The sequence below is a fragment of the Rhinatrema bivittatum genome, chromosome 1 (genome assembly GCF_901001135.1).
Source record: "Rhinatrema bivittatum chromosome 1, aRhiBiv1.1, whole genome shotgun sequence".
Lineage (NCBI taxonomy): Eukaryota > Metazoa > Chordata > Amphibia > Gymnophiona > Rhinatrematidae > Rhinatrema > Rhinatrema bivittatum.
The window spans coordinates 533,622,010-533,638,652 of NC_042615.1; the positions used below are offsets into that span (position 1 = coordinate 533,622,010).

A 16,643-nucleotide genomic window follows, 5' to 3' on the forward strand; every position below is an offset into this window, starting at 1 on the left:
AAAGAATGGTCTCTGTGGTTTCTAAGAATCAGTATCATTGCGGTACTAAGTTCCCACTGCTTGTAGTGCTTAAAATGAGGGGAAAAATTTAAGGGCTTGATTATTTAAAAAAAAAAAAAATTTCTGGCCACATAATGTACAGCCTGCAGGCATGCATGTATATTGTATGAGTTATCAGCGGCGGGATAAAACAGATTCTCGTCTTGAGCACCCATTTTCTTGGCCCATGCATAGCCATGTCTGGGGCACCTGATGCTTTTGAGCTCTAGGGATGCATATGTTTAGCCGAGCATGTCCTTTTTAATGTGGCAGCTCATTTAAATATAGCTTCGTGGGCCTAGGAGAGGTGGATGTGCATGTGCTGAAAAAAAAAAAGGGCACCCAGTTTGGAAGTATTTTTACCCGCAAGATCAGTTTCTTTTGGAGGCTTCATTTTATCTGAACTCCTCTTTGATGTGGTCCCACCCAGCTAAGAATGCATGGACAACTACTGTGAGTTCACACACCACCATGCTTTCCTAAGTCATTGTCAACGCAATTCTCAGATTTAATGTGGAAGTTCAGAGAGAAAAGAAAAGCTCCATTGATAGTATATCACCTGAGAGTGCAATAGTATGGTTGCATCTTCTGAGTAATGTATAAGAACATAAGAAGTTGCCATACTGGGTCAGAACAAGGGTCCATTAAGCCCAGTATCCTGTTTCCAACAGTGGCCAATCCAAGTCACAAGTAGCTGGCAAGTATACAACATTAAATAAAGCTCAAGCTAGTATTGCTTATTAATTATAGCAGTTTATGGATTTTTCCTCTAGGACCTTATCCAAACCTTTTTTAAACCCAGTTACAATAATTGCTGTAAACAGATCCTCTGGCAATGAATTTGATTTGTTTTAAGTGTGCTACTTCCTAACTTCATAGAGTGCCCCCTTAGACCTTCTATTATCTGAGAGAGTAAATAATTGATTTACATTAACCTGTTCAAGTCCTTTCATGATTTTGTAGACCTCTTTCATATCCCTCTTCAGTCATCTCTTCTCCAAACTGAACCAGCCCTAACCTCCTTAGCCTTTCCTCATAGGGGAGCCTTTCCATGCCCCTTATTTTGGTTGAAGATAGTCACGCCGCAGCCATCGACACCTGGTGGGGCCAGTATCATTCTAGCGGGGCACAGTTACCAATCATTTTTCAGCATGTACCAAAATTACTTCCAACAATGGGTTTTAAGGATAATTCAGCAGGGTTACCACTTACAATACAATTAAGTTATGTCTATTTATTAGTTTCTATGTCTTTTAATTTCTTTGCTTCTTGGAATTTTCTGTTACTAAGTTATCCTGTATTTATTTCCCTGTTTTATGTAACTGTCCTATGACTCGCTGTTTACCCTGTGCTCGATGTAAATCGGTGTGATAGGACTATTATGTCCTGAACATCGGTATAAGTAAAAAGAAGTAAATACATAAATTCAAAGCTCCTCCTTTTTTGCCCCTGCTACTTCTGCCGCCAATTCTGGTACGTTCCCCTCTTACAACAGGAAGCAAAGAAATTGCTAGCACAAAAAGCAATTCAGACACTTCTCCCTTCCCTTCCAGCTCTCTGCTTCTCACTCCAGTTCACCAAAAGAGATGCCATGGCATACTTAATGACCGCACTATGCTTTTGTAGCACCCTCCCCTCCCAAGCGTGCAGTGCCTCCACAGCACCACGATTCTACAGTCTAGCTATTATTTCTTTCCTAATTGGAGAGCCAGCATACTACCCTTCAGGGTCATTCAGGCCCCCCCCTCCTCCCCCAAGCTTGCTAACCTTCTCCTCTACATACTTTAAAGGATAAAAATAAACCAAAATGGTGAGTCAAACATAGAATGCAAAAAATGAGAACATAGAAAAACCAGAGCATTAAAAAAAAAATTACAGCAATTGTGCAGGTGAAATTTGGATCATCATAACCGTAAGCAGGGAGATTTTAGATTTCACTCAAGTACAGGCCATAATCAATCATTGAGCCTTGTGAATTTTAGTGTCCAGAAATCTTTTCAAACACTGTTTTCCTGCTGCTGTGTTGTAAGAAAAAGAATAAAATCAGCCACCAATTCGATGACTCTATGCCCAGACCTAAAACCACAAACTGAAGAAAACATTTAATATTCTCACATCACATAACTATTTCTTTCCATACCTCTGTTATTTGGTGTAGAAAAATTAGTGGCTGACAGCAGTGACTGTGTTGTGACAGCCTGAGATGCTACTTATAACACCAGTACCCCTTCTTCTGGAGCCTCTGCAATAGCTAAAGCAGACAAGACAAAAGCAGTTTCAGGAAACTTACCTTAAAGACCCCATAACAGGGCTGAAACAGTGCTGCTGCTCAAACTTATAGAAGCCACATTATACACCCCCTGGACAATGTACAATAAAGGACAGCTTTTTTGCTTTTCATTTTATATTGACTCCAGTAGAAAAGTGTATTTCACCTGAAATATTTATTTTCCTATTCCATTTTAATTTTGGCTTACACAAATCATCTCAATAATACAGTATAATAGCTGGATTCCTATTTGCATATTTTCTGTTGTTGGACTAGACATATACATCCCCTAACCTGGCAAAGTGGTTTTACTTATTTAAACATGGGAAACAATCAGTTCATATTGTGATTAAAAAAAAAAAAACCCAAATACCCACAGCTCTGTAATTCTTCCACCTGTGAAATGTTATATATTTTTTTTAGTATCATGCAGAAGTCATTTTTCAAGCCTATCCATGCAAGTTAGAGGGGCACACACAACATAGTGTCACTGTGCTACATCTGGCACACTTCAATCAATCTCAAAATTGTGCCACTATAATCCTATTGCCCCTTTTATTGCTATATTGTAGGTGTATCAAGCAGTAGAAACCCCATTACTATTATGTGCTTTAAGACTAAGATCTGTATATCTATAAAATTGGTGAGGACATAAGTATAATGCTGAAAGAATTTTCTAGACAGATGCCTGAACAGGTTAATCTCTGGGTTACATTCTTTGCAAGTAGTGTAGGATTCAAGGAGCTATGCAACCAAGAAGTGCAGCTATATTTAAACGGTACATGATACATGTGCATCCCAAAAGATCTTCTACTGAAGAAGTCTCCAAGTCCAAACAAATTTACATAAGGAATGTTCAGACCTCTGAACACAAAGAATAAAAGTCTGCAAACATTCTCAGCGCTGTCAAAAATAGCATTTGAACTATAAAATTGTACATGTATTTGTTGCAATGTTTGTTGTACAGTAAAACCCTTCCACACCCCCTACAATAACTACAATTATTTCTCGATTCCATTATCAACTTGTGTTGAACCACCACCTCACCCTCTACCCCCTTCCCACTGTGGTTTCATGCACAGAATAAAAAAACCAAAAAACTGTAATATGGCACAGAGAAAAATGTACATAGCGTCATTATTCTAAGATGATCAAAGTCCATCACTTATTTACACCTGTGAGAAACCCTCCCAGCTGAGGAAAGTCCTTCTCCCAGCAGCTGTCAGAAGGAAGATTTTTGGTATGCTGCTCAGAGTGCATGTTTTCTGAAAACAAATTGCTTCCAGGCTTTTCCTTCATTTCATTCTTGTAGGGGCTCTTTTGGTGCAAGCAAGGAACATGGAGCAAGCACTCCATGAAGGAAAGTGCAACGATCCACAGAAGATAAAACAGGTTGAAATTTATGCATTGCCAGGGTCAGACAGCCTCTGAAGTGCAAACGAACCTCTACAGAGGTAAAGGCTCACGTCTTCAATTTGGATCGTGGTCCACAGCAATTCGGTTCCAAATTCCCATTTGATCCTTAGCCCTTAACCAGCAATCTCCTCCTGCCGCGTTGGATTTTCAGAGCAATGGGAACAGGACCACACCAGGAGCCTTCATTTGCAACAAAGCCAAGGGTTTCCCCTTATTTTTATAACCTAGAAGTTGTGAATTCTGCCTTTCCAGCAGTCCTAGCCCTAGCCAGCCCAAGAATTGAACTTGGGGGCCCTTCCACTGGGCAGCACACGTTTAACTTCAAGATAGAATTCAAAGAGGAGGGGGGACCAAAATACATAGGTGTTTTTGCAGCTGGATTTAAAAAAAAAAAAAAAAATGTTTTTCAACCAGGGCTAATAGGTAAGCCCTTAAAGCAGAATCTATTCAGGTTCAGGGACCTTCATTACCAAAGACTGCCAAGTTAAAATTCAGTCCTTCAGTGTTTTACAGTTAATTGCAGATCAGCAGCACAGGATCAGTGTGTATAAACAGCAGAATATAGTGCAACATCTGAAGCTCAACATACATTTAAAAAGTCACACATCCTCTGACCAAAACGTAAGCAATCTATAAGCATCTAATCAAACCATCTATAAATCAAGGCTTTAAAACAATAGAAACAGTGGCACTGTGCTTTTCAAGTTAATGAACTGTACCCTTTCACCTTGCTCACATTCTTGTTCTCCACCAGGACAATGGAATGGATCAGGCCTCTGAACACTCAGCAGGGAGATCAGAGCTTTTACTAGGGTTTAATTAGTTAAATGCCTCCAGCCCCCATCACTGTCCTCAAAGCTGGCAGATTTCCCTAGTGCAGGAACAATTCACAAGAAAGCAGTGTAAAATCTAACATACTAAAGGTCAATGGTAAGCAAAGATTTGTAGTTGCTGTGTTAAGTCCACATATCCAAGGTGGCCTAAGGGTCAACAAGCAACTTGTAGGCAATACCTTTTTACTGGACTAACTTAATACATTTATAACAGGTTAGGGTTCTTCAGCATGGAGAAGAGACCATTGAGAGGAGATATGACAGAGGTCCATAAAATCATGAGTGATGTGGAACAGGTATAAGGAACAGTTATTTACTCTTTTCAATAGTACTAGGACTAAGTTTCACTACATGAAGTTAACGAGTAGCATTTTTAAAACAAATCTGAGAACGTGTTTTTCCCCTCAGCTCACAAACTGTGGAATTTCTTACCAGAGGATGTGATGAAAGCTGTTAGTTAGCATGGCTGGGTTTAAAAAGGGTTTGGATGAGTTCCTGGAGGAAAAGTTATGTAGACTTAGGGAAACCACTGCTTATTCCAGTTATGAGCAAGCAACACTAAATCTATTTTTTTGGGATCCTACCAGGTACTTGTGACCTGGATTGGTCACTGTCTGATGCTGGGAGTTTGATGGACCTTTGATCTGACCAGTATGGCAATTCTTACATACTCATGTGGACATAGAGATTTATGCTAGTATTTTATAAATTGTGTGGCAGGTGCTGCAGAGTTTATAAAATACTGCATATTTATGCCCTGAAAGTATACACATATTTGTAATGCAGGAACACATTTTTTTCTACCCAGTTTAAAAAAAAAATACATACTTTTTTATACATCAAATAATTCACGCATAATACTGAGGCAGGTATTCTTTAAAGTATGCTCATGCATCATTCTGAAAAAAACAATTGCGTGCATATTTGGAAGCACCAGTTCACCTAGATAAGTGATGTCAAACTCCAGTCCTCGAGTGCCACAATATATGCATAGTTGCATGCAAGTCTTTTTCATGCCCATTCATTGTAGATATCCTGAAAACCTGGCCTGTTTGTGGCACTCGAGGACTGGAGTTCACCATCACTGACCTAGACCCTTTAGCACTTCACCCAGCCCTCCCACTCAAAAAAAACTGCAGACAAGAGACACATCCAATTTCAACTGTACCAGTCAATTAGCAGGTATAAAACTGTTCAGAAAAGCTCAGAAATGCAGGTGCATAGTATGCCCCTTACAAAATAACTTGCACACGGACTTCTGAGCCCTGCTCCAGAATGCACCACTTTGCTATGTGAAAATCTGAATAGAAAAAAAAAATAAAAATGACCATTCCCACCCTTTTTCTCCTCATTAAAATTTATGGGCAATACTTCAAGTACACATGTACTGACAAGGTTTATAAACTATATATGCTTGTGCCTGTATATGCTTTATGTACACAACCCCGTCTTTCGCTCTGAAAATTCACTTGTTTATTATTAATCTGGTTTATGTTCTATTGGCATTTTGTGTTTATTATATTGCACACTGCCTCAAATGTTTATTTTCCCCCACCTTTTGTACACTGCCTTGAGCGATCTGTAATGATCAAGATGACTGCAGATAAATGTTTTAAATATAAAATAAAAACTTTGAGAAGTGGATGGTATGAAAGAAAAAAAAAGTTTCAAAGGGGATTCTCTTAATAAAGCTAGAAAATGCAAAGTATACATCTTTTTTTTTTTTTTTTTTTAACATGATACTGCATATAATTCTCCATCCCTTTCTTGTTAGAAGTATTGCATAGATAGGCCAAGTGGAGAAAAGAGGGGGGAGAGAGAAAGCAGAGGCTGCTAAAGTGGCTTTAGTGGCAGTACTATATGCACTGCCGTGCTGGAGGTCCAGATTCCATTGCCAGAGTCAGGCTACGCCTCAGGATGGCCAGAGCCGGCAGTGCTGCAAACCCCCCCTACCACCACCACCACCAGTGATACACACAGAGCCAGCCTAAAGGTGCATGTGCACCAGCTTCTGAAAGCAGCCAGCATGTGGCCACTAGCCAAAGATCATCACTTCGATGGCAATCCAGAAAGGCACTATATTAGCAAACAGTGATTAATTTGTATCTCCATATTTTTCTCTTCATCACAAAGTTAGGTTTTTTACAAGACATTTCTCTTCATGTAGCTCTGGGAAGGGAAAAAAAAAAAGATATGAGAGAGATTTTGTTTTAATAAGTGGCAAGTTAGACACGAGACATACGGGATAAAGAGGTGTTCCAGTTCAGCTGCAGAAGACCACACGCGCGCACACTAGTTTTTGGAAGCATACATAGGAGATGTAAACAGCTACTCATCCAAGACAATGGGGAATATACCCCCGAGTCTGAATGAACCACCACAGGAAGAAACAGCTGCGAGAGGAATAAATACCAGAACCCTTTCTCCCCCCCCCCTCACCCATCCCAAAACAGTGCAATTATTTAGGCCCCCTTCAAGTTATTTTTCACAGGTAAGGGCACATCTAAAAACGCCAGCATTTTACTATCATTCACAGGCAGCACAATGAATTTTCTGTGACGTACTCGGATCACACGGGTTTGTTGCTCTTTATAAATGTCACCAAGACATTAAAAGACAAAGAGGTCATAGGTGGAGACCCAACTGGAAGGAAAACTCCAATCAGGAAATCTTGGCTTAAGGGCCTCCAGCTGGGGCGAATTCTGGTCTTCGCCAAAAAAATAATGGGAAGCTACAGCAACGGTGACCATCGTGGCAAAGTCCCCTTCGTCGATCTGAAACAGAGGATTGTGTACTCAGGTTAAAAACCACTCATTCCTGTTCCTCTCTGTCTACAAAATCCAAGACACTGAGAAGTGGCAGCTCATGGTGAAATGCAGCAGAGAGAGTTCTCACAAGCACTGCGTCCCCTCCAACATCCTCCCTCAACAGAGACACCTAGCAGCCAGCTTAGGGGCACATTAGTGAAAGAGGCCTAGTGCCATGACACCAGAGCTCAAGACAGGTAAGTTTGAGAGTGTGTGTTTGAATAAAAAACTGGAATTAAAGAGGTCCAATCAACCATGAATGGTGGCATGTGGTATGCTTCAATCTCTATTGCCTCCTTCTATGGTCACTGGAACTGGGGACACTCTCTGAACTATAAAAGCCCAGGAGTCCCAACCAGAAAGACTTTTCCCACAGATGTATTCCTCTAGCTACTACTTGACAATCAGTCTCGCTGGATCTGCTGGTACAATGACAGCAGAAGTATTATTTAATGTTCCTACTCAAACTGTAGAATACCAGAGGAACATTAGCAAAATGTTTTTCAATACATTAACAGTTACACATGGACTTTCAGCACTACAAAATAAACATTTTTATATTGTTTCATGGTAATTCAGTGTTTGCTGCACATTCCCAGTGTGCCAGAGAAAGCATTATTGTGCCATTTCACTTTCTACATGTCATACTGCGGACATATGCAAGCCCAGTGTTAAAAATCTTTGTTTCCGAGTATCCAGCAGGGGGCATTAGAGCCCACACAAGGTGAAGTTCCTTCAGGTCTCCAGATTACCACGACTGTGGCTACTGCCACACAATCATGGCATTTCTATTTCCCCTAGTAGTGACTCCTACACTCCCACTCCATCCGTTCTCACTTCTCCCCATACCAGCCACCTCTGCAGCCCCTGAAGAGTCACTGTTCAGATGCCCAGATCACTCAGCCACTGCCTATTTCCCCCCTCCCCAAACCATTGCTGCCTGATCTGTCAATTCTTCCAGGTTCTCAAACACTCTGGGATCAAGAGGCTGAGACAGCAAATGCAGCTGCACCCACCTTGTCCACTATAAGTCCAGCTGCCTGCAGAACCAATAAATTATCCTGCCTGAGTTATTCCTGCTGGAATATAGGTAACTCGAGCAGCATGCTCGAGGCATCTGAATGAGAAGGGAGGGGGGGAACGGACAGCGGTGAGCAAGGGAAGAAAAAACTGCAGCAACAGGGTGATTGGTGCGGGCATTAACACACAGGAGAGAGGAGAAGAGAGGCGACACAACAGAGGGAGAAGGGGAATGAGAAGCTGCTCAGGTGAAAACGAAGCGTTTGCCTTAACTTGGCTTTCCACCAGCAGTAAGAGGGTTGTGCACCTCAGGCAGGGCCAACAGTCTTTACACCCAGGGGCCAGTTTCTTTAAATTGGATTTTAAATTTCATTTTAAAAAGATTAAGGCAACGTCTGGAAAACATCAGTAAATTGTATTTTATTCTTTAAAAAAGTGCTGCAACATTGCAAATAAAACAGAAAAAAAATATATACTCCCCCAACCAGCTGAAATACTTCATTAAATTATGTGGCAAGATCTCTTTCTCTCTTTCCCACGCCTCTAAGTCTATGAGAACACTACCTGTGGCTATTACCGAGTGGATCCTGATCAGCTGCCTTCACTGTTGGTGCCTGTTCATTGCACACACGTTTTGCATTAGAGATTTACTACTACAAGGATGACGAAAACACCATTCATCCAGATGCCTCACACATGCTGCTCAAGTACCTAATATTCCAGCAAGCAGCCTGCATTCTTTGCAGTGAAATATATTGGTTCTGCCATCAAAACAGGCAGGTTACAGTGGACAGTAGGGTGTTTTTTTTCCCCACTTAGCACCACAGTTATGGAATAGTCTCCCAAGTAATATTAGACTTTTGAACAACTTGCTTTTTTGGAAGGCAGTGAAGACCTGGCTGTTTCAGCAGCTTTTACATACAAAGATTTGAATGATGGATGAGTTTAGTAGAAGTGCACTAGTATTTAGTTATACTGGAGGGAGTAGGGGTGCAGAGGGTACAGATATGAAGTTTTAAATAAGGGGAACAGGTGGGAGTTAAAAAAGGTAAAAGTGGGTATGTTTGTATGTATAGACTGTTTTGCTCGTATGTTTTCACCTGATGACTATAAATTGCTGTGGGCTTGATGGAATCAGGAGGCTTATTTATTTATAATTTACATTATTTGCTATTTCTGAACGTGTTTTTTTTGGCACCAGTTGAAAGTATAATTCCTTGTATTGAGGGAAAATGATCAGGCCAAATGAGTCATTTTCGGCAATGTCCCAATTGATCTCTCCATCACAATGAATAATATATCCGAGCTTGCAGAGAGGGGAACAGCTGGATAAACATGATACCTTTATTAGGCTGATGAATGCTGAACATTTGAAGGTACAATTTTGTTGGGATTAACATAGTCCCTTCTTCACTGCCAGAGCCCTGAAAGCTTGTATGTCAAAGCAGTCTCTAGTCTAAACAAGGTACCAGCTCTACCCAGTTTTTTGCTCTTTAAAGTTTTTTGTTTCAATTTGTCCATGCTACAGACCCTCTTGTTACACAGGATGAGTGTGGACTATCTGAATAAAAACATGGCTATTCAGCATAGCATATGCTGATTGCGCTAAGTAGTGCTGAGTCATAGAAATAATTGATGAGATATGTATTTTATTCGTGATAATGATTTTATATTGTTTTTGAACATGGCTGATTTTATGTTTTTACTATTGTTTTATTGTTAACCACCATGATTGTACATTCAGAATGATGGTATATAAATAAATATGAAACATACATGGCCCAGTCGTGCATTCTGGTTTTCATGTAGGATGAAGGCATGCAATCCACATTATGAGCAAGCAACAGTGACCCACAGAGCTCTATGACAGCTTATGTCATCATTGTATGCAAATCAACAAGTCAAAATAAAAAAAAAACCCAAAACAAAAGGGTGGGGAAAAAAGCCTTTCATAATTCATTTAAATATCGTGTGCCACATTAATATTACCCTTCCCAACTGTAGTCTTCTTTCCTCTTCCCCAAACAGATCTGGTTTTCTGGGCAACCAAAACCAGCTAGTTAACCTAGAGCTTAGACAAAATGTATGCAATTGTCCCTTATGCTTATTCTCTATAGCTTTCTTACAAAAACAGACCATCTCTCATACACGAGTCTTTTAGAGCTACCCACTGGAAACCAGGTCCCATGGAAAGTTGCCCCAAAATCTCTACAAAATTCTATCACCTTTAGCTTGGGTACAGGAACTCCACTACCTAACACTGTAAATGATAGCAGAAAAAAAGACCCAAGTGTTCCATACAGTCTGCCCAGCAAGATTTTTTTTTTTTTTTAATGGATCGTAATTGCCACTCCATGCAGATTACCCCCATGCAAGTTATCCCTTATCTTCAAGTTTTATCCTTTAGCCATTTGGGATCCTCAGTTTATCCCAAGCCCCTATGAATTCCATTATTGTTCCTGTCTGCTACCACTTCTGGGAGAGTATTCCATGCATCCACCACTTTCCATGAAAAAATATTTCACAACCTTGTTCCTGAGTCTATCTCCTTGGAACTTCAGATTTTCACCCCTAGTTCTAGAGCTTTCATTCCACTAGAAAGTGTGTGATTCTTGTGCATCATTAATACCTTTCAGATATTTAAGATCTGTACCATTTCCCCCTGACCCTTCTCTTCTCCAGGGTATACATATTTAGGACTTTCAGTCTCATTAAGTCATCCAGTGCAGACGCCCAGACCATTTTGGTTGCCTCTCTTTGACCACTTCCATCCTGTCTCTCTCTCTTTTGAGATAAGGTCTCCAGACCTGAACAAATAGTCCAGGTGAGGACTCTCCAAAGACCTGTACAGAGGCATCATCCCCTCCTTTTTCCTGCTGGTTATGCCTCTCTCTATACAGCCCAATATCCTTCTGGCCTTAGCCAACACCTTGTCACATTGCTTTGCCGCTTTCATATCAGCCACTATCACCCCGAAGTCTATTTCCTGGTCCATGCATATCAGTCTTTTGCCCCCATCACATAGAACTCCATTGGAGAAATTACTTACCTGATAATTTCGTTTTCCTTAGTGTAGACAGATGGACTCAGGACCAATAGGTATAGTGTACTCCTGGTAGCAGTTGGAGACTGATCAGATTTCAATCTGACGTCAGCTCCTAGTACATATACCCCTGCAGGAAGTGCAGCTCTTCAGTATTCTTCTCGAAAAGCATTGTGGATAAATGTGTGACTGACTGATTGATTAACTTAATATGATTAACTTAAATAACTTCATAACTTGTTAGAACGTTTAAAACATGATTAACTTGATTAACTTGAACTGGTTGATTGACTATAGCTGGAGACCGCCAGTGTACTCAACCGGAAAGCGTCGACACCTGTCAGGGTGGATGCCCTAGGTAGATGAAAACATGGCTTACTCTTGATTCATTGACAAAAAACCATGTATAACGGCAGCCAAGGGTGGGATGCTGAGTCCATCTGTCTATCCTAAGGAAAACAAAATTATCAGGTAAGTAATTTCTCCATTTCCTAGCATGTAGCAGATGGACTCAGGACCAATGGGATGTATAAAAGCTACTCCCGAATCAGGTGGGAGGCTGCCCGTGGTCCACTTAGAATTGCCCTTGCAAATGCCGTGTCCTCCTGAGCCTGCACATCCAGACGGTAGAATCTGGAGAAGGTATGGATAGAGGACCACGTTGCCGCCCTGCAGATCTCGGCAGGTAACATTCTAGTTTCTGCCCAGGATACCGCCTGGGCTCTGGTGGAATGGGCCTTGACCTGTAGAGGTGGAGGTTTTCCAGTTTCTACGTAGGCCGCCTTGATGACTTCTTTGATCCAGCGGGCAATGGTTGCCCACGAGGCCGCTTCTCCTTGCCTCTTTCCACTGTGAAGGACGAAAAGGTGGTCCGTCTTTCATACTGGTTCCGCCATGTCCAGGTATCTGGACAGGAGTCTGCCGATGTTGAGGTGGCGTAGACTACGGGCTTCTTCCGAATTCTTCAAGCCATCCATCGTTGGTAGTGAGATGGTTTGGTTAAGGTGGGAGTGGGAGACCACTTTGGGAAGGAAGGAGGGCACCGTGCGTAGTTGGATGAACCCTGGGGTGAGTCTAAAGAACGGCTCACGGCAGGACAGTGCTTGTAGTTCCGAGATGCAGCGGGCCGAACACACGGCCAGCAAGAACACCGTCTTTAAGGTTAACAGGCGGAGAGACAGGCCTTGGAGGGGTCTGAAGGCGGATCCCGCTAGGAACTCCAAGACGAGGTTGAGGTTCCATAGAGGTACTGGCCACTTTAGTGGTGGGCGGATGTGTTTGACTCCTTTCAGGAAGCGTGATACATCTGGGTGAGAGGCTATGCTGTTGCCCTCGCTCCCGGAGCCGTAGCACGACAATGCTGCCACTTGTACCTTGATGGAGTTGAGGGACAGACCCTTCTGTAGTCCATTCTGTAAGAATTCCAGGATCACAGGGACATTGGAGGAGCATGGCTTGACGTTGTGGTCTTCGCACCAGACCTCAAAAACTCTCCAGATCCTTATGTACGTTAGAGATGGGGGGGGGGGGGGGGGGGAGATGGCCGCCGAGGTGTGAATGGAATCGCAGCGCTCCTGAGGTGAGCATTTTCTTTGGCTCAAATATTTCCTGAACATTTGTTTTCTTGGCGGCATCATGCCGCATACCAAACGTAAAGTCAAAGTTAAAAATATTACCTCGACTCCGGTATTACTAGTAAGGCAGCCTCGGATAGGGGAAGCGTTTTCCGGACTGGCGATCCTGACGCCGAAGAGAGGGGCCACTGGAGGCCTCAGCGATGAGCAGATGCTGAGCTCCCAGGCCACGGAGATCTCTTTAAGCCCCGGCGCGCCAACCACCCCGGCCCCACCGAGTGAGAGGAAAGATCCTGACTCATCATCTGCTCTGCATGGAATTAAATCTGGAACTTCGCCGGAGGTGGAACCCCAAAGAGGGAACGTAGAGATTTCGTTACCCTCGGAGAGCCCTGATAGACCGGGCTCCAGGGGCCAACCGGATGAAGTGCTGCATCGAGCCGTAGTGGGAGCTAACCCCCTGGAGGATGAGCAGGGTGAAGGGAATATACGAGTGATCTGTGATGTCTCTAAATCTATGACTTCTAAATCGACGTTGGAAGAAATTTTGAAAGCAATATCTTCAATGGAAAAGGCGATAGTCTCCCTAACTTGTATGGTAAAGGAGAGTATTTCAAAAAACCAGGTTTTGGAAGGAAGAGTTGAGAAGATAGAGACTGAAATTGGAGGAATAGAAAAGAAGTTAACCAAGGTGGAAAAAATCCAAGCCAATTTAATAAAATCTGAGAATTACCAAATGGTGAAAATGGAGATTTTAGAGAATCAGCTGAGAAGAAATATAAGGATTATTAATTTCCCTAAAATGCGTTTACTTTCACATCGTGAACTGTTTAGAAGTTACCTTCTAAATACACTAAAATTTCCTGAAAAAGATCTGCCAAAGATTGAAAGGATATACTATTTTCCTCAGGCTACTGGCGATATAAATACAGAGGAACAAAGGGGAAATCAAGAAGCCACATTTGATTTAACTGCAAATTTGGAACAATCTCAAGAACTTGTTGTTGAAGATAGAGCGACGTTGTTTGTACAACTTTCTACTCCTTCAGAAAGACTCAATCTTGAGAACATTTTTCCAAAACCAATCTTTAAAATTCTATGGATATCCGAAAAAAATCTTCCCTGACTTTACCAAGAGTACTCAAATTAAGAGAAAAAAATTTCTGGAGATGAGGGAGGAAACACGGGCGAAGGGAACTAAGTATTCTCTGCGTTTCCTATGTATATGTGTGGTTGTGTATAAGAATGCTAGATATGTATTTAGAGAACCAGGTCAACTACGTCTATTTCTAGATTCCCACTCTACTGAACCTACAGGGGGGGGGGGGGGGGGTTTGACATAAGATAAGCTTAGTTAACTTTTAAGTATAATTTCCTGTACTTTCTGCTTATACAACACCTTGTCCCCCCTGTTTATATACATCTAGATAAGGGTTTATATAATCACTTTACCTGATTGTAATGGTCTTATGATTTGTTTTTTTATAACCCTATACTAGATGTACTTTATCTGAACTAATTAGTTCTGTATATCTTTGTTTTTGTTGGAAATTAATAAAAATTATAAATTAAAAAAAAAAAATAGATGTGGAGAACTTGCGTGCTTGGAGAGTATCTATTACCGCCCCCGAGTATCCGCTCTCTCTCAGGCAGGCCCTCTCAATGGACAGGCCGTAAGAGAGAATTGAGCTGGGTCCTCGTGAAGGATCGGACCTTGTTGTAGTAGGTCTTTGTGTGGGGGCAGGGGTAGTGGATTCCCTGCCAGTAGTCTTCTCATGTCTGCATACCAGGGTCTTCTTGGCCAATCTGGAGCCACCAGAAGAACTAGACCCCTGTGTTGCTGTATCTTGTGAATGATTGCTCCCAGCAAGGGCCACGGCGGGAAGGTGTATAGCAGGGTCCCCGGTGGCCAGGTCTGTACCAGGGCATCGATCCCCTGGGACTGCGGATCCCGCCTGTGGCTGAAGTATCTGGGTACTTGAGTGTTGGATCTGCTTGCTAGAAGGTCCATGTCTGGGGTCCCCCACCGATTCACTATCATCTGGAAGGCTGTGGGCAACAGTTTACATTCTCCTGGGTTTAGACTTTCCCTGTTGAGGAAGTCTGCCATGATGTTGTCTTTCCTGGCAATGTGGACGGCGGAGATCTCCTGGAAATTTGCTTCTGCCCACGCCATCAGGTGGTCTATTTCCAGGGACACCTGTTGGCTTCTGGTTCCGCCTTTTGGTTGATGTAGGCCACAGTCGTGGCGTTGTCTGACATCACCCTGACCGCTTTGTCTCGGAGTCTGTGGGCGAACTTCTAGGCGGTTGATGTTCCATCCCGCCTCTTCTGCGTTCCACTGTCCTTGGGCGGTTAACTCTTCGCAGTGTGCTCCCCATCCGTGTAGACTGGCATCTGTGGTGAGCAGGGTCCAGGTTGGGGAGGATAGTCTTGATCCCCGGCTCATGTGGCTGGTCTGCAGCCACCACCGTAGCTGGGTCCGGATTCTGCCCGGGAGTGGTAGACGTATGGTGTAGTTCTGGGACCGTGGGCTCCACCGCGATAGAAGTGAGCGTTGTAGGGGCCTCATGTGGGCTCGCGCCCATGGCACCACTTCCAGTGTGGATGCCATCAGCCCGAGGACTTGCAGGTAGTCCCATGCTGTGGGACGAGGAACGCTCAGCAAGGTCTGCAGTCGGTTCCGCAGTTTTGATCTCCTTGTGGGGGTCAAGCTGACCTTGTCTTCCTTTGTGTCGAATCGGACTCCTAGGTATTCCAGTGACTGAGGGCTGTAGGGAGTTTTTGTTTGTGTCGACCACCCATCCTAGGCTTTCCAGCAGTGTTATCACTCTGCTGGTCGCTTGGTGGCTTTCCTCTGGTGACTTTGCCCTGATCAGCCAATCTTCTAGGTAAGGGTGAACGAGGATGCCTTCCTTCCTCAGTGTTGCCGCCACCACTATTATTACCTTGGTGAATGTCCAGGGTGCTGTGGCTAACCCGAAGGGTAGTGCCCGGAACTGATAGTGACGACCCAAGACCTTGAAGCGTAGGTAGCGCCGGTGCTCCTGATGAATTGGGATGTGTAAGTAGGCCTCTGAAAGATCCAGGGATGTGAGGAACTCTCCTGGTTGTATTGCGCATATGACGGATCTTAGGGTTTCCATGCGGAAGCAGGGGATCCTTAGGTGGCGGTTGACAGACCTGAGGTCCAGGATAGGCCTGAATGTACCCTCTTTCTTGGGTACGACAAAGTAGATGGAGTAATGTCCAGTATTCATTTCCTGTGTAGGCACCGGGGTTATGGCCTCGAGTGCCAGAAGTCTGGATAGAGTAGCTTCCACTGCCGTCCTCTTGAGGAGGTTGTGGCAGGGGGATTCCACGAACCTGTTCGGAGGGGTTCGAAGGAAATCCAGGTAGTACCCCTCCGGGATGATGGCTAGGTCTCACTTGTCCGAAGTTATCTTGACCCATCTGCTGTAGAATAGGGCTAGTCTGCCCCCTATGGCTTCTTCCCTTGGATGGCTCGGCTGATTCTCATTGTGGGGCGCGGCTGGGGCCTGCCCCGAGCTGGCTCCCCTCTTGTTGTGCTTGGTCCGAAAGGACTGGTTCCTGCCTGTAGGGCGGGGTGCTTGATAGTTGCTCTTGTAAGGGTTGAAGCAC

The 16,643-nt window shown here is 43.3% G+C and overlaps 1 protein-coding gene across 2 annotated transcripts in view; it reads right to left on the reverse strand.

Annotated features, from left to right (window-relative positions):
• Positions 1 to 6,214: 6,214 nt before the first annotated feature.
• Positions 6,215 to 16,643, reverse strand: part of ERMP1 (endoplasmic reticulum metallopeptidase 1) — a 128,039-nt gene continuing 117,610 nt past the window's right edge. Inside the window, exon 15 of one of the 2 annotated variants that reach the window (XM_029613903.1) lies at positions 6,215 to 6,726. In XM_029613903.1, coding sequence (XP_029469763.1) covers positions 6,700 to 6,726 — 27 coding nt within the window. In that variant the 3' untranslated portion in view covers positions 6,215 to 6,699. Of the gene's footprint in view, positions 6,727 to 7,126; positions 7,332 to 16,643 lie in introns of those variants that run through there. The other variant, XM_029613896.1, reaches the window with a different exon arrangement.